At 39.8% G+C, this 22,261-nt stretch overlaps 2 protein-coding genes across 3 annotated transcripts in view; both read left to right on the top strand.

Annotated features, from left to right (window-relative positions):
* The window catches only part of LOC149845888 (AP2-like ethylene-responsive transcription factor SNZ), a 246,134-nt gene that overhangs the window by 193,207 nt on the left and 30,666 nt on the right, over nucleotides 1-22,261 (top strand). The gene's annotated exons all lie outside the window — the stretch shown is intronic.
* Nucleotides 15,102-21,836, top strand: LOC149845889 (IAA-amino acid hydrolase ILR1-like 5). 2 transcript variants are annotated; one of them, XM_089996060.1, is made up of 5 exons: nucleotides 15,102-15,537; nucleotides 15,640-15,765; nucleotides 16,807-17,121; nucleotides 20,928-21,056; nucleotides 21,286-21,836. In XM_089996060.1, exons 1-5 carry the CDS (start codon nucleotides 15,169-15,171, stop codon nucleotides 21,649-21,651), a joined length of 1,305 nt encoding a protein of 434 aa, XP_089852186.1. In that variant the 5' UTR covers nucleotides 15,102-15,168; the 3' UTR covers nucleotides 21,652-21,836. The 2 variants fall into 2 exon arrangements, with proteins under 2 accessions (XP_089852186.1, XP_089852187.1); XM_089996061.1 differs by lacking the exon at nucleotides 20,928-21,056 and having other exon boundaries at nucleotides 15,103-15,537.

The raw sequence follows: 22,261 nt of genomic DNA, 5'->3' as shown, positions 1-22,261 counted from the left end.
AATTCTCTGTGCATTTAGGATAGAACACAATTTTTATAATTCAACTAAGTCAAGCACATTTTGGTCCTTGGTTCGATTATCCCTGTTAAAGGCGGCAGGAACGGTCGAACCTCGTACCGACAGGTCGAGCCCCATCCCATGGATTTTCCCGCTATTTTAAAAAACGGAGGCGAGTATTTCAAAAACAATTTCTAAAATTTGGTCAAGTTTGAATCATGGAAAACCTTTTCCTCTCTCTTCCGCAGGGAAGGGAAGACGGGAAAATTTTTTGCGACGATAACAATAGGATGGCGCAAAGAAGGTTGGTATATTCGAGATAGGGATGCACCTTGAGTTGCAAAACAAGGTCGACCAATTGTCCCAAAAATTGGATCAGTTATTATAGGGTCCCTCTTCAGCCCTGCAGGTGTGTGCGTTGTGTTCTAGCCCTACACACCATATTGTTGACTGCCCTGTGGCACCACAATATCCTTAGTTTGTCCAGAAACAAGCTCAGATGGCGCATAGTTTTGCTAGACCCACACACAATCTATATTTCAATACCTATAACCCGGGTTGGCGAAACCATCCCAATTTCTCGTAGAGAAATCCACAAGCTCAACCCCCCAACCCTTCCCAAAACCAACCCAGGCAAAGCGGTTATGCGCTTGGTTTTCAAAGAGTAAGCTACCCTCTATACCAGCCCACACACAATCAACCCCAGTCCCAGGAGCCATCTTCCAGTCAGTCCTTCGAGGATAAGATGATGCAGGCTTTCTCAAATCTCAAAGCGAACCCGAGTTCTCATACGCATTTTATTGCAAAACTTGAGACTCAAATGGGACAACTCGCTGAGGCGCTTAGCAGACAAAGTGAGGGAGCTTTACCTAGCCAACTGGTGGTAAACTCTAGGGGTAAGGAGCTGATGCATGACCTGCATATGATAGATGCCTATCAAGAGCAAGCTCAAGCGGTGATAACCCTTAGGAATAGAAAATAGTATAGAGCGAGGGGGGTGCAGAAGAAAGTGAGAGAACAAGTGAGAAGCAACCAATCCCTATTGCCCTACCTCAGGAAAGTGAGAGGGCTCTCCCATCTGAGCCTTCAAAGACCTACATCCCCAAAGCCTCCTTTCTTAAGGCGCTAGAGAGATCAAAGTCATTGAGAAAACATGGAGTGAACATGCAAGAGATGCTTGAGATATTCAAGCACGTCCAGATAAACCTCCCATTGCTTAATGCCATCCAGCAAGTCCCTGCATACACAAAGTTCCTAAAGGAGTTTTGTACGCAGAAGAAAAAGTTGAGGTACCAAGTGCCCAAAAAGATCTACTTGGCAGAGCAGATGAGTGCGGTGTTGCAGCACCAAACCCCACCAAAGCTCAAGGACCCAAAGACTCTGATTATTTTGTGTGTCATATGAGATATTATTATTGGGCATGCCTTGCTTGACCTTAGGGCAAGCCTCAATATCTTACCGGGTTTATTTTATGACAAGGCAGGTGACCTGAGTTGGACCTGGCATTTCAAACCGCTTCTAGAGTTGGCAGAAAAGCCAACTCGATCGTCCATTGAGAGTCCACCCGAGCTAGAGTTGAAGCCCTTACCAGCCTCACTCAAGTATGCCTTCTTAGGCAAGGATCAGACTCTCCCCGTCATCATTTCTGCAGACCTGACTCACACTCAAGAGTGTCAGCTTTTGCAGGTTCTGCACAAGCATAAAGAGGCAATTGGATGGTCGGTAGTGGATCTGAAGGGGATAGACCCCTCATTTTGCATGCATAGGATTATCATAGATGAGGGTGTTAAACCCTCAAGAGAGGCATAAAGGAGGTTAAATCCTCATATAAATGGGGTGGTGAAGAAGGAGGTAGTTAAATGGTTGGATGTCAGGATCATTTATCCCATCTCTGATAGTTAGTGAGTGAGCCCCACCCAAGTTGTCTCCAAAAGTCTACGCTCACCGTGGAGTTGAATAAGAAAGAAGAAAGCATCTCCATGAGGACTACCACGGGGTGGCGAGTGTGCATCGATTATAGGAAGTTGAACAGTGCAGCTAGGAAGGATCACTTCCCATTGTCATTCATCGACCAGATCTTAGAGAGACTCGCAGGCCAACACTATTTTTGTTTCCTGAATGGTTATTAAGGATACAATCAGGTGGTCATTCATCCCGAGGACCAAGAGAAGACGACGTTCACCTGCCCATATGACACCTTTGCTTATAGGAGAATGCCGTTTGGGCTCTGCAATGCCTCGACAATATTTCAGCGGTGCATAATGGAAATCTTCTCGCATATGATGGATGACGTCCTTGGGATTTTCATGGATAATTTTTGGGTCTATGACTCTTCCTTCGATGATTGTCTCTAGAAGTTATCCTGAGTGCTTAAGCGTTGTAGGGAGATAAATCTTGTGCTTAGTTAGGAGAATAGTCATTTCATGGTTCAACAAGGGATTGTTCTTGGATATATCATGTCCAAGAAAGGGATTGGGGTCGACAAGGCCAAAGTAGAGTCCTTTGCCAGATTATCTCCACCGACCTCTATGCGGCAGGTGCATTCATTCCTAGGTCATGCATGTTTCTATTGATGGTTCATCAAAGATTTCAATAGGATTTATAGACCGTTGTGCAACCTGTTGTCGAAAGACCAGTCGTTTATTTTTTATGATGCTTGTCCGAAGGCATTTATGTTTCTAAAGGAGGCCCTGGCCACAACTCACATCCTTCGTTCTCTCAATTGGTCAGTACCTTTTTAAGATCATGTGTGACGTGTCTAATTACGCGATTGGAGCCATTCTTGGCCATGAGATAGAACATAGGTCTCACGTTATTTATTATGCTAGTAGAACCCTCTTTGATGTGCAGATGCAATATACCACCACAGAGAAGGAACTGCTAGCAGTAGTCTTTGACCTTGAGAAGTTTCGTTCTTATTTGTTGGGCTCCAAGGTCATCGTTTACTCAGATCATATCACCCTGCAGTATCTAATGAGTAAAAAGGATGCCAAACCGCGTCTCATTCGGTGGATCCTATTGCTATAAGAATTTGATCTCGAGATTTGAGATAAGAGTGGATGTGAAAATCTTGTAGCAGATCATCTGTCCAGACTGGCTGTGGAGATGCCCACTAACCAGAGACAGATTGACGATTCATTCCCAGATGAGTAGCTCTTTCATGTCAAGCGTCTACCCTGGTTCACGCATATCATCAACTTCCTGGTAACCGGAGAGTTCCCTGTGCATTGAAACCGCAATGAGAGAGATCATTTTTTCGCGCAGGTGAAACATTATTTCTGGGAGGAACCAAAGTTGTTTCAATTATGCTCGGATCAGATGATTCAAAGGTGTGTCCTTGAGGAGGAGTATGACTCCATCTTGTCTTTATGTCATTCCTTGGCTTGTGGAGGCCATTTTTCCAGCCAGAAGAGTGCCGCAAAGGTCCTATAGTCTGAATTTTGGTGGCCGACATTGCATAGAGATGCTCACGATTTTTGTAGGAGGTGTGTGCACTGTCAGCAGATAGGACACATTGCCAAGCGTGATATGATGCCCCTTCTTTCCATTCTTATTGTTGAGATTTTCAATGTGTGGGGCATTGATTTTATGGGCCCTTTCTCGCCTTCGTATGGGTTTGTGTATATTTTAGTGGCAGTTGATTATGTCTCCAAGTGGGTCGAGGCCGTAGCCATCTGGATCAATGATCATAAAGAGGTGCTTTGATTTATCAAGCATAATATCTTTAGTAGGTTCGAAGTTCCGAGAGCGATGATTAGCGATGGAGGTGCATGCTTTTGAAATGTGCAATTAGCTTCCTTACTTAGAAAATACTCGGTACATCATCAGATTGCCACACCCTACCATCCGCAGACCAGTGGTCAGGTTGAGGTCTCCAACAGAGAGATCAAGCAGATTCTTGAAAAGACAGTCTGGCCAGATCGTAAGGACTGGTCCCAACGCCTCGATGATGCCCTTTGGGCCTATAGAATTGCTTTCAATACTCTAATTGGCATGTCCCCATACTGTCTGGTTTTTAGGAAACCATGTCATCTCCCTGTTGAGTTGGAGCATAGGGCATATTGGGCTATCAAAAAGTTCAATTTTGATATGGCCCAAGCTGGCGCAGAAATAAAATTGTAGTTGATTGAGCTTAAGGAGTTGCAAAATGAGGCTTACGAGAGTGCCAAGATCTACAAGGCTCGAACGAAACATTTTCACGATCAGCATATTTTGAGAAAGCAGTTCGAGCCTAGTCAGAAGGTCTGGCTTTATAATTCGTGTCTCCATCTTTTTCTAGGGAAGTTGAAGTCCAGGTGGGATGTCCCGTTCATAGTTCATAGAGTGTTTTCACATGGAGCTATTGATATTTTGGACTCTCGAATGGGCAACATTTTTAAGGTCAATGGGCGTCGGCTGAAGCCCTACATTTCTGATGTCGTGGTTAGTCAGGACAGTGAGGTCATTGACCTCATTGATGAGTATAGCACAGTTCTGATCCTTGTATATTGTACTCTTAGCATAGATTTTTGGTTATGTCAAATTTTTTAGGACTTGTTTGCTTTTTTGAATGATTTTAGAGATTAGATCAGGTATGCATCGCATTCTTTTGCGTATTTTTATGAGTTGCATGATAGGTAGACAGGTAGAACTTTTACAGAGCCATTCACATATTGTATCAGGTAAGGCTCCCCAGTGCGAATCAGGTGACTTCTACTCATTTCTTCTATTTATTTTATTCTCATAAGCATCCACTTAGTTTCATACAAGCATGAGGGAGTGTCACTGAGGACAGTGTCATTCAAGCATGGAGGAGGGTGTAGTTTGCACACCCATACTTTTTTTGTCTTCGTACTTGCATTTTTAATGATAATTCATAAAAATTGGGCTTTTAAGGAACAAGTTTGAACTTATATGATTGCTTTGCAAAATTTAATATTTTTAGAGAATTTTTAAGCCCCAAATTTTTTTTCTAACATGGATCTAGAAAAGCATGGTTATTTATGTGGATTTCAAAGAGATGATGATAGACGCATGTTTGAGTTTATTTTGAATCACAAGTATGAATATGCACGGTTTTATTTTTGAAAAACTAAGCAAATGAACAAAATTGAAAAAAGAGCTCAAAAAGTGAAAAAAGCATACATTTTAGTTGTTTGATTTCTTTATATTCCCTAGTAGATGGGTTTAGATACAAGTTGAAGTGTTTGAGTTTAACGTCGAAAATGATAATTAAGGAAATCACTTCTTTGTCTAGTTGATATATGTGGCCTATTTGGTTTGAGCAAGTAGAGCCTGAGGGGTGTTTATACCTGGTGCTCTAAAGCCATCTGGCTCGGGAGCCACCAGCCTAAAAGCCCACTACATAAACTTTATAGAGAGCCTAATAGATATTGGCATTGCACATGACAGAGAAGCAGACTATATGTAAACTATCAAAATTGAAGGTCTAGTGACTTGAGCAATTAAGTCTGAGGGATACATTGTATCTGGTGTCCTAAGGTTGTCTGACCTGGGAGTCACTAACCCAAAGCTCGTTACACTGTTACGAAAACTGGAAATTTGATATAGTGCTCAATAAAAGAAAGAAAAAAAGTATAAAAAATTGAAAATAAAAAAAAAAGAAAAGAGTATAAAAGAAGAAAAAGTTCACTGCTTAGAAGCAAATATTGAGAAAACCTGTGCAAAAAACATATGAGTGAGGATTAGTAAATAATGATATGTACTTATTTGATTTTTTTAGAATAAAACATGAATGATTATGCTATTTAGAAAAGTAAAAGAAAAACTTTTTTTTCTGTGGTGGCAGGTAAAAGACTCTAATCATGTTTTGATAATGTAATGACACAAATATTTGTGAAAACAAACTCCTTGGTTGCCTAATGCTTTGTGAAGTTGAATTTTTATGCATACATGACAAAGATGTTTATGGGTAGCATCATTGCAACCCCTCACGAGACTTTACTCATCCACTGTGGTAACTCAGGGGTTGAAAGGGTTTGTTGCATATGCTAAATGCAACCGTGATTCCTGCAAAAGTGAGTTAGGTTTTTGCTTTGAGTAGTTTATTAGCTTTTGTTTACTTTTTGCTTCAGTTTGCTCGAGGACTAGCAAACGATAAGCATAGGAGGATTTTTTTCATGCACAATAATTGCATTATAGTCATCTCATTTTATGCATGATCTAGGTAAAATTTCTTCAAAACTCAATTTTAACGTTGGTTTTGAGAAACTGCATTGTAATTGAAATTATCAGAAAAATTGCATATTCCAAAGTTTTTCCCTGCGTTTTTAACATTTTTCATTAGTTTAGCACTTGTTTAAACTTTATTAGATTAGGTTTTTATCATTTGAGCCTTAATTAGTGAGAAATGTGATTTAACAAACATGTTTTTCAAAAGGGCCTCTCTTTGGAAATTTTAAAAAAATACCTGGACCTAATTTGAAAAAAATGTGTTTAACCTAGTGTTTAACTATAAATAGACTTATTAGAGATGGAGGAGACATTTTTCCAGCCTAGGGAAACACACCCCTTCCATCTTGCATCCCACTTCTCTTTCTCCCTTGCCTTCTCCCTCTGAAAGTCGATTTCTCCTTTTCCCTTCTTCTCCTCTTCTTCTTCTTCCCCCTCCTTTTCATCAAGCTTCGGATCCTCACTTCATCGACAACCTCTTCTTCATCGTCGGGGTAGCGTGTGCACAACTGGAATCACCATCTTCTTTCCAACCTCTCTGTCAAAGGCGAACTGCACGGTAAACCTCTTCTCTTCCTCTTCTTTATTTTTACACACTTAGCTTAGATGTCATTTTTTGTTGAATGCATCGAGTCTGTTTCATCATTGCATATTGCATAGCATGATCCATCATTAGGTGCATGTAGTTTGTTATTTATTTTATTGTGTTACTTGCTAAATAATTTTGTTTTAGTTCAATCGAAGACTAGCAAACAAATCTGTGTTTTCATGCAGACCTGTCGGTATTAGTGAAATATTTGGATCTGGCGTGAACCCATGTTCACGAAAATCATAGTTTGATCTTGCATTATTAGAACACTGTGAAACACGGTTCACGTTTAGGCAATCACGCCTTATTGTCTTTGATCATCTGTTGCATTTTTTGTGTTGACAGGTTGTTTTATTTGTTGTAGGTAATATTAGCTAGTTAGTTAATGTAGGTTTTGTTTACCTAGTATTGTTAGATAAATTTATTTGTTTAGACGCTGAATAGTTCCTCCACGGTAGGTTCATTAATCCATGCTATAACCATTTTTGCTAATAGCCGGTTTCAGTTGGTGATTGACCAGTTTGATCATCCAGCAGTAGGTTTCTTTAAAGTGTTCTATAGGTTACTAACGTTAGTTGAAACAATATTGAGGTTGGGCAAAAGGTTGGGTCTGATCAAAACGAGGCTTAAGCCTTTCAACATCTTCTAATTTAGTTATTAGTCGTGTTAGTACAGATTCATTTAACGTTAATGCATATTTAATTGACATCTTTAATAGTTCAATTAACGTTTTAGTAGGTTAATATTAGTTTATTTCAGTAGATTAGTTAATCAATAATTTTCTTACTTATTTAGTTGTGTTGCTTATATGTTCTTTCAACAACAAGTTAGGCATTCTTGCATTAGTTCCAGTTTATTAACGTTTCATCTTAATATTTTATAGTAGACGTTGTTGCAGCCCAATAGTTGGGTATTTTATTAATACTCATATCATAGGTTGTTCAATTTAGCAATTATTCTTCTCACCCATTCTTTTTATATTAGTTTATGTCATTAATCATTTTGTTTTTATTAGTCATTCATTGTTCTTTCTTTAGCACATTAGTATTAAGCTTCCATTCTTAGATTAATTGTAAGTTTTGTAGTTAATTCCAATATCTATTCAAAAAATTGATTTGCGTACATTAGTTTCACATTCAATCATTTAGTTAGTTTTATAACTAGTTGATAGCTTGTTAAAAGTTTGTTTCACTAATTCGTCTTATAGTGGTTTGTTAGAAGTTAGTTTACATTTTGTTTTTACTGTTTTTAAGTTTGGATTTGTTTTAGTTCTATTTGTGTTGCTGCATTCCGTTTCTTTGTTTTTGCAGAGAAGCGTTGGAACATGCGGTAGAGCCCTTTTCGTGCCCTAAAAGTACCCTCTGAGGTTCCTTCAAGCCCTCAGAAGTGCCCTCAGAGGGACCACAAAGTGATATGCAAATAAGAAAGGCAGAAGAAGGGAACACAAGGGGACAAAGACTCAAGCACTGAAGACACTTTTGCTTTTAGATTAGGTTTTCATTTTTAATTCAATTCAATTATTGGGTCTGTAATAAAACCATTTATTCTTTTGTTTAAAGCCCTCTGCGTAGGGCCATTACACTACAAGAAAAACTCTAATTAGCAACAAAAAATTGTGACGGATTTTTTCCGTCGCCAATTTGCGATGGATTAGCTAGAGAAAACTATTCGTTGCTAACATTCAAATTATTTGCAGACTTAACGACAAAAAAAATTCCATCGAGAATCCGTCACAAATTAGCGACGATAAAATTTTGTCTCAATTTTTGTCGCAACTTTGCGATGGCTCAGCATCAGAAATTTTCTGTCGCTACTTCGTCGCACATTTGTGACGAAATGTTTCCGTCGCTAAATTTCTCGTAAATCCCTAATGCGAGCCCCTTTTCCCTTTCTGTTTCGTCAATCGCTCGACCACCGCCCATCTGCCTCTAGTTGCCCGCCCGCCGCTCGTCGTCCTGCCGTCGCCCACCCGCCACCAGGCGACCTTCCGTCGCCCGCTCGACCGGCGACCTCCTGTTGCCCGCCCGGCCGGTGCTCGTCGACCTCCGTTGGCCCGTCTGCCTCCCGTCGCCCGCATGCCGCTCATTATCTGTCGCCGCCCGCCCACCGCCAGGCAACCTCCCATCTCCCGTTCGACTGGCGACCTCCCGTCGCCCGCCCGACCGGTGGCCATCGACCTCTGTTGGCCCGCCCGACCGACCGACGCCCGTCGACCTCTCTTTCCCTGCCATCTTCTCTCTCTTGTTGCTCCCCCTTTAGATTTTTTGGCGAGCCCCGTCCACAGGTAATCATTCCCCCTTCCCCTATGGTCTAGCCACCCCCTTCCTCCTATGGTTGCCGGAGGGCCAACAAAGGCTCGACAACCTCTGTCAGACCCTCCCCACCCCTGTGTAGTCGGTGGAGGCTGGCAGAGGCCTCGATCTCTTCGGCAGGACAGGGGGCTTCGCCCCTGTCCTCTTTTTCTCTGGCATGACAGGGGGCTTCGCCCCTGTCCTCTTTTTCTCTAGCATGACAGGGGGCTTCGTCTCTATCTTTTTGAATGTCGACAGCCCCCCTCCTATCCTCTTGACTTTGCCGACAGGGGCCCCCCTGTTCGTTGTCGAAGAATGATCGGTAGGGAGAGAAACCCCCTGCCCTTTTGTTTTCCCTGGCAGGGGGTGGCTTCGCCCCCCTCTCCTCGATAATTTTGATAGGGGGCGAAGCCCCCTTGCCCCTTGTCTTTTTTGCGTGACAGGGGGCGAATCCCCCTGCCAGGAAATTTTGCCCGGCAGGGGGCGGAACCCCCTGCCGGGAAATTTTGCCTCGGCAGAGGGTGAGACCCCCCTTCCTTATGATTGATACGGGAGGGGGTGAGACCTCCCTGCCTTGACCTTACTACTGGTAGGAGCAGCGCCCCTGTGTGTCTCGCTTTCACTAGAGGGTTGTGTCTCCCTGTCTAGGCTCATTTTCGACAGGGGGCGTCACTCTCCTTGTTATCGGCTAATAAACTTCATTTTAACAGTGTCTCTTGCAGTTTTCTCAACGGATCTTACTTGTGCCCCACCACCCATGGTAAGTAAGTGACAAAAGCAATGCAGATCAGATAAATACCCATGGTGAGTAAGTGATGCATGTGCATCACAAGTTATTTAATTTCTTGGATACAACATTTTTTTGTTCACACACTAACTTAGTTGTGGATATCTAGGACTACTTTGATAGAGTTTGGAGATCATGCTGAGCATGATTTTAATATATAAAAATAGAAGTGTTCTTATTTTTGGAGTACGGATTCCATGCTAGTCATGATAGTAGTTAGCAGGATATTGGAGTGTGTTTGCTACAGGTATATGTTTGACATTGTTTTGATATGAATGATTTGAATGTATTGTAATGTTTGATGTGATTGTATTTATGCTTGCATGAAGTTACTTTCAATTTGATTATGACTTCCATGTAAAATTGTATCATGAAAACATGCTTCAAATGAATTTATCTTGTTATGAATAGTTTGCACATGAAAATATTAAGTTATCAATGCATGCATTATAGTTCTTGTGATTATATGACATTATATATATGTGTGTGTGTGTGATATATCAAATCATTACATCTACCACGAATGCATGATAAATTTGATATTTTCTTTATCATAGCATTTTGATGATTCTCTTTTAATTGGTTAGGATAATATTCATAACATCATACGATAAAATGACTGCAAACCGTGAATAGATGTATCGTAGGATAGTTGACAATGAGGTATCGCTTGAATATATGGATGGTGTTGAAAGTTTTATTGAATTTGCAATGGCAAGTGTTAGTACAGTGGATCCCATAACACTCGAAGACCCTGTGGGCGAACTCATAGACATCGCCGATCACAAGTTCTCTTGATGCTTTGATACCACGGTTGGAATCCAATGGTTCTTAAATTCTGTATAAATGGGGTCACCGAATCAAAGGGGCTTGTGTACCTCCAACCTTGTGAAAATACACACTTTACCTCTAGTTCACAAAAGGGACCCAATACTCAGGTGGGGCCTTTTTCTCATCAAGTAGGTTTCACTCACTGTCAAGTTTTTTTCCTCTCTGTTTTTTGGTTTTTTGGGTTAACAAGCTGGGGTAAGGAAGATCTTTCTTCATATGTTGCTTTTTGGTGTCAAGTTCCTTTCAGACATTGTTAAAATTGAACTGAATTAGCCTGAATCAACCGAATCAAATTAGATCGACCCTTACCAATTCATTGAAAATTGGTTTCTTTTTTTTTATATTTTGTGATAATTATGATATTTATTTTCTATCATATTTTTATTAAATATTAAATGCATGTTTTAGAATTTGACTTAACCTCTAAGTCATCATTAATTTAATTTATATGTTCTTTTAGATATTTCTCTCATTTGTTTGATTCTTTATGTTTTTTCCAATTTTTAGAAAAAAACAAAAAAAAACAATTCGATTAGATTAATGCTGATTTTCTAAATCATTTTGAAAACAATTCTGTCCGATTCTGACAACATTGGTTTCTTTCTTTGATTGCTTTAGAAACCAGACTTTGTGCGTGTGGGTGTGTGTCCATACTGTTCATTGACAATTATGTCACAATGACACGTACGCACCTTGGAGACTCCAGTTTTTGAGACATGAACGCGCAGTTCTTTTGAGACTAAGATACAAAACCCCACAATCTTTTTAATTGACAAAACAATAAGTTTTCGGCATTTTAATACATAACTTTTTATTATAAAAATATTATTAACATCTGAATAACATTAAATATTATTAAATGTATCATGAAATGTCACGCAGCGTGTCTTCATGTGATCGTGTCATCTTACATACACTCTGGACCGTAAATGGCATTCCCTCGTGGCATGTTTGATCACGTGTCCCGCTGCGCAATGCTTTAATCAAACCCTGTAGGGGGCGTTCGTGCATGTCCGCCACACAACGCGCATCCACCACATCCATGGAATGGTGATTTACCATTCTAAGCCCCCCCCCCCCCCCCCCCATTACGCTAAGAACAGGAACTGGGAACATATTAAAAAAAAAGTCGGGTAGGGGGGTCGACCCCCTAACCCCCCCTCTCTCACTCTCTCTCTCTCTTGTGCAGCGAGAGGCTACCTGCGATGGCATTCACTCTCTCTCTCTCTTTATCGCTCAAACCCCTGTGTAGCAGCCTGTTCTATCTCTCTCCTCTTTTTTCTTCTTTCTTCCTTTTCTCCCTCTCTCTTATTTGATTTAGGGTTTTTTTATTTTTTTTATTAGGGATTTGAATCAAATTTTTTTAATTAAGGATTTTTATAGTTAATTTGATTTGGCCTGTTTTTTTTATTAGGATTTGAATTAGAGCTTTAATCGATTTTTTTATTAGGGACTTTCATATTTAGTTTGATTATTTTTTATTTTATTTTTTTATTAGGGCTTTTACAATTTTATATCTTTGATTTGATTAGTACTTTTTTCTTTGATTTTCTTTGATGAGGGCTTTGAATCAAATTTCTTTAATTAAGGGTTTTGATATTTAACTTGATTAATGTTTTTCTTTGTTTTGATTAGTATTTTTCTTTAATTAGGACTTTGAATCCAAATTTTTTAATCAGTGCTTCTTATAGTTAATTTGACTAGAGTTGTTATCTTTGATTAAGGTTTGAATTAGGGCTTTTATATTTAATTTTATGGTTTATTTTCTTGTGGTTTAGAGTTTTTTATTTATTTATGATTTATTTTCTTGCAATTTTAGGATATGATTTCTTTGATTTTATGATTTATTTTTCTCATAGTTTAAGGTTTTTGGGTTTATTTATGATTTATTTTTTTGTATTTTTAGGATTTTATGATTTATTTATGAATAAAAAATTATAAATTCTTATTTTTTCAAATTATCTAAAATTTAAACATTTTTAGTTACTTGGATCTAGTTTGACATCTATATTTGAGGATAAAATCTATAATCTTTTAATAAATTTCCATTAAAGCATTTATATATCAAAGAAATACCAATTCTTGTTTTTTTTTAAATTATTTAAATTTTAAATATTTTTTTGATATTTAAATCAAATCTGAGGTTAAAATTCATAATAAACATGTTAAAACACTCATATCATATGGTGGGGCTATACATATGCTTTCAAGTTGTCCCCACAATGTAAAAATCAAATGATGGACACAAGGAACACAACTTCTTGTTGCTACAAAACAGAATGTGTGAGTTTTATTGATCCGTTCAACCTTGGACTTGGACAAACAATCAAACACACCCTCAAGTTAACAAGAAAATGAGTTTTATCAAATTGAAGATATGCATGTGAGCTAAATCCAATACACATTTGACAAGTCCCAAAGGGCACATTTGTGTGCCAGGGCCTTTGATGTGCAGAGTCTCTCCCCACGTAAGCCAAGTCCAACCACCCCCATCGGACTTTGTTTTCGTTGAAAAGGGATGGCTCCCGTTGAAAGAGAATCCAATGTTTCTCCCCACGGGTCACTTTCTTTGTTGAAAGAGAATCCAATGTTTCAACGAGAGGTTTGTAGGTCTCGTGAAAATGCATGGGGCCTCATACATTTTCGCTGACCCCCCCCCACTTTCTATGGCACGAAAACACGCCCATAGGGTGTGTTTGATATGCAGAACACACCTGCGTAGGGATTGGCCCTTCCTTGTCTGAGTGGTGTCCCGTGTTTGATACGCAGGAACCGGCGATCTGGACTAAAACCGCTTGCTTCCTGCCGCTCTATATTTTAAAGAGTAGGATGAAACCAATGAGTCGCAACCCTAGGGGTGTGACTCACATGTCCTAGACAAACGCCAGATGGTCTGTCCAGCATATCAGCCACACTCATACAGTTCAAAATTTGATGCAGGAGCGGAGTAACACAAACTTGGTCTATTTGGATCTGTTTTAGATTTTAGGTTCTTTTATTATTTGGATATTTGGATATTTTGTGTTTAGATATTGGATCTATTGATTGATCCATACTTTAGGATAAGTCTTATATTTTTTCATAAGGTTATCAAAATAAGAAATCTGTGTTAAGGAAACCTTCATCTTTAAGAGGATGTGAGGGCTAGATGACAAATGAGAGTTGGAATGTGAGAATTTTTTTTATTATTATTAAATTTCTTGTTATTTGTAGTTATTCCTTGTATTTCTTTCATTTTTTATTTATTTTATAGATATTTCTAGATAATTTAGTGTAGCTTTGGTTTCTGCAGATTTTCAAGAACGATCTTAGTAAATCTCTACATCAAATTTGGGTTGGATATTTGGTACAATTCAAATCCATTATCTATTTGGGAGCCTTTCAGTAAGATGGAAACACCATGTTCTTGCCAAAATACGGTGTTAAGAAAGCATCCTCTTATATGTATAGTATTAAAATGTGGTATTGGGGGGGGGGGGGGGGAGCCAACTTCATTCTGAATGAGGTGTTTTTGGCAACACCATTCAGCAAAGAGAATGAGAGCATTGGTGAAAGCCGCAACTCCCCTTTGATTAAGGCTCTCACAGATCCAGCTTTACTTTTCTTTTATATATATATATATATATATATATATATATATATATATATATATATATATATATATATATATATATATATATATATATATATATATATATATATATATATATATATATATTGAGGGGAAACCTTGGTATAGCCCATCCCCAAGTTGTTGAAACCCACATCAGCCACTGCCTTTGGCCACAAGTGAGTCTGCTGCCTTTGCCACAGGAGCTTGCTTAGATGTTTAAAATGAAAAATAAGATGTTTTGAGAGCAGAAGATGAGAGGAAAGATGATATTTAATGACTGTAACTAATACCACCTATCCTGGCATGTGTTTGGAAACCATGTTTTGGGAGATGAGAATGAAAATTTGTGGTCTTTAGCTGTTGGTTGGGACAATGATGTTAGTATCTAAATCATTTAGCCAACGATTCCAGTGAATTCGACGATACTGATTTTCAAGTGAATCGTTCTGAATTGGTTACAAAAATCACGTTAAAACTATTAAAATAATATTAAAATAACATTACAAATTAATTTTAAGTATTTTTTTATATTTATTAAAAAATAATCAATTCAGGTTAGTATCGTATAGATTTTCTGCCGAGAAGATACGTATCAGATTCAGGTCGATACTGACAACACTGGTTTGGGATAAGTGAAACTGTTGATCTGAAGATTTACTTCATCTACACTCCCATAACTCCTCTCATCTCCTCCCCTGTTTAACCCAAACAAAGCCCAAATCTCTCTCTGAATTATGAAGATGTCTCTGGGTCCCACATTGGTAGGTAGAGGGATTGGGAGCTCTTCCATCTCAAAGGAGCCGCCTCTTTCTCTCTTTCTGATTTTCTTAGTCTTTTGTCGTCAGGTGACCCAAGATTGTTCAACCACTGTTTGAAGCTTCTCTCTCCCATGGCATCTGGTGTCTCCATTTACTTCTTCGTCGTCTCCTTCGTTGCTCCTTTCTTTCTCTTCTTCTTCTTCTTCTTCTTCTCTGCGGAGGCTGATCCCTTCTCGAGCGAGTCTTCCTACTCGAGGGCTCTCCTGAGGTCGGCCTTCGGCGAGAGGGATTGGTTGGTGTCGGTGAGAAGGAGACTCCATGAGAACCCGGAGACCTCATTCGTGGAGCACAACACGAGCGCCCTCATCAGGGGAGAGCTCGACCGTCTCGGTATTCCCTACGAGTTCCCACTCGCCAAGACGGGAATCGTCGCCCAGATCGGCTCCGGCAATCACCCAGTCGTCGCTCTTCGCGCAGACATGGACGCCATCCCCTTGCAAGTAATCCTCAAAACAACCACCCTTCTTCCCATTCCCTGCCCACCACAAGAAGAAGGAGCCCTAATTCACAACGAAAATGCCCTGTTTTTCTTTTCTTTATAGGAATTGGTGGAGTGGGAACACAAGAGCAAGATCGACGGGAAGATGCACGCCTGCGGCCACGACGTCCACACTGCGATGCTTCTCGGCGCTGCTAAGCTGCTGAACCAACGACGGCAGCATCTCAAGGTTGATTCTCAATCCTCCTTTTCCCCCTTTCTTTGGATTGGGTGGTGTTTCGATTCCCGGGATCGTAATTGCAATCCACATTCATTCCACCTGATACTTGTTGGGATAGAATATTTTTTCTGGATTTCTCTTTCTTTGATCAAAATTTCACGTTTTGTATCCTGGAACCAAACGGAACGCATCCCCAGAATTTTTGGTTCGTGAAATCCAGTTGTGCTGGGTTCTTGACAAATCAGGAGCAAGACGCCACCCAAGGCTCAAACAATCCTTTTGGATTCATTTTTTGAAATGTGACGTTTATTTTTGTTGGGCCTTATGGATTATAAGTGGATATTTGAATCTATATTTGATTCATATTTAAGGTTTCATTATGTTTTTGAAAAGTGAGAATACTGTTTTAAAAGTGATTAACTTTCAAAATCTCGTGAGACCGCTTGATACAGTGAATCCCAAACAAATAAAATTTGCTTTTTAAATCTCATTTTTAGGGTTTTGTGCCAACTCGAGAGGTTTACTTTTGAGGTTTTATGTTAAAAAAGTTTTATGTTTGATTGCTTTGAATACTGTTTAAATGAGATTTGGGATTCCCCCGTTCTCTTCTCTGGCCACAGATGAAAAAATCCGGGGGACCATTTTGTCCCATATTTATGTGGGTCCCGTGGTCGAAATCAAACCTGGTAAAAAAAACAACCATCAATTTCGAGTTTATAAGACACAAAGTCCCCCAAAATCAGTAAAAAATGTCGAACCACTGGGGTTCTCTCCTGGGGTTTAATACTATGGGGTAGGTCCAATTGGCGCAGGCACCCAATCCTCGTCATAAGAAAAAACTTTGATTTTCATTAGACTTTTACCTTAATCCTAAATAAGAATGCAATAGATGGTAGATTATAATGTAGATATGTGTGATCCCACTTTAATCCTTCACCAATATTCAGTTCCATTGCTAACTTATCAAAGTATCTAAATGCTTCTATGAATTATAGATTATGGTTAGGAGATTTTGATTATTTTAGTATTATTTGGATTTCTTTTGCAAAGGGGACTGTGAGGCTGCTATTTCAGCCTGCTGAAGAAGGCGGTGCAGGTGCGCATCATATGATTAAAGAAGGAGCTCTAGGGAATGCTGAAGCAATCTTTGCAATGCATGTCCACGCTGGACATCCTACTGGGAAAATCGCATCGAAGGCAGGTCCAATCATGGCTGCTGTGTCTTTCTTTGCAGTTGAGATTGCAGGGAAGGGTGGGCATGCTGCTGCACCACACTTGAATGTGGACCCAATTGTTGCTGCATCATTTGCAATCTTAGCTCTTCAGCCACTCACCTCTCGCGAAGCCAATCCGCTCGACAGCCATGTAAGCCTGCAACTACATTTCTAAGTGTACTTACATTTCTACAGTTCATTATTTGTCTTCATGGTGCTTTGCAATTATTCTGTTAACTGTATGTTTTATTGCTCTAGTTTGTTTATTCATATGCTGACTTCCAATGTAAATGCATGGGAATTGTGTCTTTCATGTCAAATCAAATATGGAACTAAACGTGTTAGTGATAGAGTAGATGATGATGTTTCTTTTGATTATCTTATGGGACTTTGAACTTTGTTTCTGTCAAACTATGCAGATTTTGTGTGAGCTTGTTATGTGATTTGCAATGGTTTGCAGTTCATCTTCGTTATTGAGAAACTTGCTCAATACTAGAAAATAGGCATGGGATTAGTGCTTGTTTCAGTTGGTTACTGTCTTCCTCTGCAGTTCTTTTGCCTTTTTGTGGGCTTTGGTGGTCAATGCTCAATGGTAAACTGAACAATTGGAATACAGGATTATTTTTTTCATGTCATCGAATTAGACTAAGCAGCTATGTCACACGGACTCGGCTAAGGAGGTGCCGCACCCGAGTCGACACGCCCCGACACGGGTGCGGACTCGGGTGCGGCTTCGGACTCGGCCCGGACTCGGTCAACGCCGAGTCGGACTCGGTCAACGAGTCCAGGCCGAGTCCGTCCACATTTTGGACTCGGTCAACTTTGACCGAGTCCAAAAATGTCTCTAAAAAACTTATTTTTTATATTTTTTATTTAAAAAAAAATATATAAAAAAGGCACTGTGACTGTGCAGTCTTTGCAGTGTGCACAGTCTTTGCAGTGTGCACTGTGCACAGTCTGTGACTGTGCACAGTGCACAGTGCTGTGACTGTGCACAGTCACAGTCTGTGCAGACACCTGTGGCATTTTAAAAATAAAATAAAATTATATATATATATATATATATATATATATATATATATATATATATATATATATATATATATTTTTTTTTTTTGCCGAGTCCCCGTGTCCAAAAATTTTAAAATTGTGCCGCACCCGTGTCGCACCCGCACCCGCACCCGCACCCATGTGACATAGCTAAGCAGTCATATATTCTCAAGGCCGCTCTTGTGGCAAGGATGCAAGCTATCATTGTTATTTGATATGGATCCAACTATTGTCTTTAGAGCAGCAACATTGGGTTCAGAGATCTATATAGGAGTGCTTTAGAAGGCTGGTAATTTGGAACCAGCCTGAAATTGGCATCAGATATATAAAACTAGAGATGAGGTCAGAAGCTATGTCACCTGGGTACAGAGGATACTACACGGCAATTTCAAAAAATAAGGGTACGGGAACACGGCTATATATATATATATATATATATATATATATATATATATATATAAAGAGAGAGAAACTTGTTTTTTAAAGGTTTTTTGTTAGCTTCGTTGACCATGTTTGGATTTGTCTAAACCTGGTCAACGAAACCAACTTGCCAAGTTATAAAAAGGGGGAAGGGCATGGCCCTTCCCCCTTCTCTCTCTCTCTGTTTGTTGCAGCGAGAAGTAGAATATGTACTCTCCCTCTCCCTCTCCCTCTCCCTCTCCCCTTGGTCTCACGCTCCCCCCTCTTGGCTCTCATCTTTCCCCTCTTTGTCTCGGTAAGACGAGAGAGAGGGTAAATTGAGAGAGCAAGCGAGAGAGAGAGAGAGAGAGAGAGAGAGAGAGAGAGAGAGAGAGAGAGAGAGAGAGAGAGGGAGGGGGGGGGGGGTACTGAGGTTCGGGTACCAAGTGTACCCGCACTGCACCTGGTGCCTGTACCCGTGTCGACATGGGTACAGGCAGCTAAAATGCCGTGTTGAGGTGACATAGGTCAAAAAGGGATTCCAAGAATTTGCTTTCAAATAAGTTATCCTTAATGCCTATAGATCTAATCCAGCATGTGTGTGTGTATTAAGGGAGTGAGAAGATACTTTGAGGTAACAACTAATTTTCTACAGGGTTAGGATCAGCATTGCAGCTCCTCTTTCTCAAGTTGTTTGTTGTTATTCAGTTGCTTAGTAGGAATAAACTAGTTTGTGATTCTGGTTCATGTTTTAATTCCATTGTCTTTATTTTTTTGAGGGATAAAAATGAAAGAAACCCTGAAGCTCTGCACCCCAAGCCACTGAGAGTGAATACTAAACCATGTGGTCCACAGAAAGGAGTTTGTGTGATACAGTTTCAGATGGAGGGTTAATGCACACTACCTCTACTTTACAGTTCAAGATGCAAGATTTGACATCCATTTGCATAGGCCAGCTTTGAATAGAAACGATAGTGACAGACACCATTTGCTGATTAGCTACTAGAAGTAATATCTGACTTCCATCACCAGAATACTTCAAAGTCCATTTGGCTCGAAGGCAATCAAAGCCATATGGAAACAACCAAAAGGGATCAGGCAAATAGAAGATTGGTGTCCAATACAAGAAATCATGGTGGAGTTGAAATTTGCCACCATGCCTATGTACAAGCAGGGTATAACGTGCAACAAAGGGAGCATTTGTTAACGTTTTTCTGTAATACAAAACCAGCAATATGAGCCAAGGCTTGGGAACCATAAATAGCATAGGATGGTTCCTAAAGGCAATGCCCAATATAAGATTTAAATTAGATAGAGATTTATAACTCAATGCTAAGTTGAGGGCATTTTGCAGCTGTGTTTATCAAGCCATTAACTGGATACATGGAGTCGGTTCCTGCCGTCCATAAACTGAGCACAAATTGCCAAGGCCTAGCCGAGGTAGTTGCATTTTGTTGATGAAATGACAGTTGTGAAATGTGTACACAATTTGGGAATTCTTAGGTTGTTCCTTCTTTGAAAATTGAGCCACCCCCTCTTCATGATGATAGAAATGGGTGTACACCTGGAAACAATTATCTTCCCACCCAAGATCATCATAATTATGGTTGGACCGCTATATGTGCCACCATGTTCTCCCATTCAATCTCAGTGTTATCAGAAGATAGAGCATGAAGAATTGAACTTCTCTTGCTTTGAAGATCTTCGATTTACTTGATTTCTTCACCTTAGAGATTCACCTCATCTATTCAACCTTCTTCTATCTTGGGAAGAATTAGCAATGGTATTCATTGATGATAAACAGCTTGTCCTTGTTGTGAGAAGAAGGTAAAAGAAGATTCTATGAGAATGGTCTTATGGAAACTAAATGTGAAATAGTCATATGTTTGAAGTGAAAAGCTTTGAACTTGTTTATTTGCTCATTGACAAAGATTGTGCGTGGAAACATGCTCACAAAGTTTACCTTTCAGCTTTTGCCCATGATAACAAACTGTCCTGTAATAACCATGTTATTGCCTTGTAAAAGTAATGAAGTATATTTTCCTTTAACAAACTAATGCTCTTGATATATGGGTCATCAATTTAGTGGGGTGGATACCATAGATTCCAGCTAGTGGTCCAACTCTGATTATCTTAAACTTATTCTGAACTGTTACAAACTTTTCAATGATAAAAGATAAAAAGGAAGCTATGTCTGGCTGGTATGCACCATTCTTGGGTGTGTTACCGGGCAAGTCATTTGTATTTTGGCTATAGTACAATAGGCATCAGGTGCTTATTTATTTTGATGAGAATTAATCTGGGTTTCAACCATCGCTGCTCAATCTTGTTCTGATTGACAGCAACCTATTCAACTAGAACTTATAATATGTGGAATCAAGTTAAACTAGTTCGAAGCTGATGAGTTTTAGGTGATCGTGACTAGGATGATTCTTGTCAGTCTCTTATTTATGTCAAACTGGATGGTGATTATCTTGTAATTTATGCTTCGATATGGTTTTGGTGTAGGTGGTATCCGTAACCTTTGTCAAAGGTGGTGAGGCACTGAATGCAATTCCTTCAGTTACAACGTTTGGAGGGACCCTGCGAAGTCTCTCTACGGAAGGGCTGTACCAGCTCATTAGAAGGGTCAAAGAGGTGCTTATCTGTTATACTTCTCTGGCACCTGTATACTTGTTTGATTGATTTTTGCTGTACTATTTCAAAAATAGTCATCAATTTCTTTCTGACTGCTGTAGCCTATTCAGGCTGGTAGATGCTTTTAGAGTAACCATATCTAGTGGGAATTGGCATACAGAGCCAAAAATAAATTTTACATATAAAGCACTCCAGGATGTGGCTTTCAAATAAAAATTTCTGGTTTCAGGTCATTGAAACTCAGGCTGCTGTTCACCGATGCAACGCAACTGTAACCATGAGAGATGACGACTACCCAATGTATCCTGCTGCTGTGAATGATGAAAAATTGCATCATCATGTTCAGCGTGTCGGAAAACTCTTGCTTGGAGAACACAATGTGAACCCTGGGCAGAAAATTTTGGCGGGCGAGGACTTTGCGTTCTATCAGCAGATCATCCCTGGTGCGATGTTGGAGATTGGGATCAGGAACGAAGAGCTGGGGTCTGTTCACTATCCACATTCCCCTCATTTCTTTGTGGATGAGGATGTTCTTCCTATTGGTGCTGCAGTGCACACTGCATTGGCGGAGTATTATTTGAACGAGCATCAGTAGCCTGGAGATGATGAACTATAGGAGGATTTGTTAATCATGGTATCGCACATGAGGAAATACACACAATGCATGTACATGTAATTTCTTTTTTCAGGATAAGCACGATGGGGGATTATGGCCCCTTCCACATATTCATAAATAATTAATCAATCACAAGTTTTGTAATGATTGTTACCTGTCACAGGGATACCTTTGCATATCCACCGCAGTATCTGTTAGGAAAAACCACGAGCAAGAGACAATCAAAAGGAAACAAAAAACAAGAACGATCAAACAAAACACAAGAACACAGATTTACGTGAAAAAACCTCTCCTCAAATCCAAGAGAGAGTAAAAAACCACGGCCGCCCAAAGAGAAATATTATTACTCTTAACAGACAGTTACAAGCTCGGGAAAGAAAAGCGAGAATATAAACAAGGCAAGGGCGACAACCCTAACCAAATCGGGTCGGATCCACTGAAAACCGGGTTCCAAACATAAGCCCCAGAAAAAATTTCTTTGGGGGGACCCGTGCCGGGGGGAGCCCCCGAACCCCCCCTTCCTATCCATGTGACATATGGTTACCACCAGTAGACAGTGACTCAAGTGGTTTATCAAGGAAAAGGGCTA

The sequence above is a fragment of the Nuphar pumila genome, chromosome 2, assembly GCF_984573655.1.
Source record: "Nuphar pumila chromosome 2, dmNupPumi1.hap1.1, whole genome shotgun sequence".
NCBI lineage: Eukaryota > Viridiplantae > Streptophyta > Magnoliopsida > Nymphaeales > Nymphaeaceae > Nuphar > Nuphar pumila.
Note: the sequence above shows the minus strand (reverse complement) of the source record. Positions and strands in the feature narration are given on the sequence as shown.

Coding starts and splice junctions, on each gene's coding strand:
- LOC149845889 (XM_089996060.1), top strand. CDS start 15,169: ATGGCATCTGGTGTCTCCATTTACTTCTTCGTCGTCTCCTTCGTTGCT. Junction 17,122..20,927: donor CCAATCCGCTCGACAGCCAT/GTAAGCCTGCAA, acceptor GTTTTGGTGTAG/GTGGTATCCGTAACCTTTGT. Junction 21,057..21,285: donor TCATTAGAAGGGTCAAAGAG/GTGCTTATCTGT, acceptor TTCTGGTTTCAG/GTCATTGAAACTCAGGCTGC.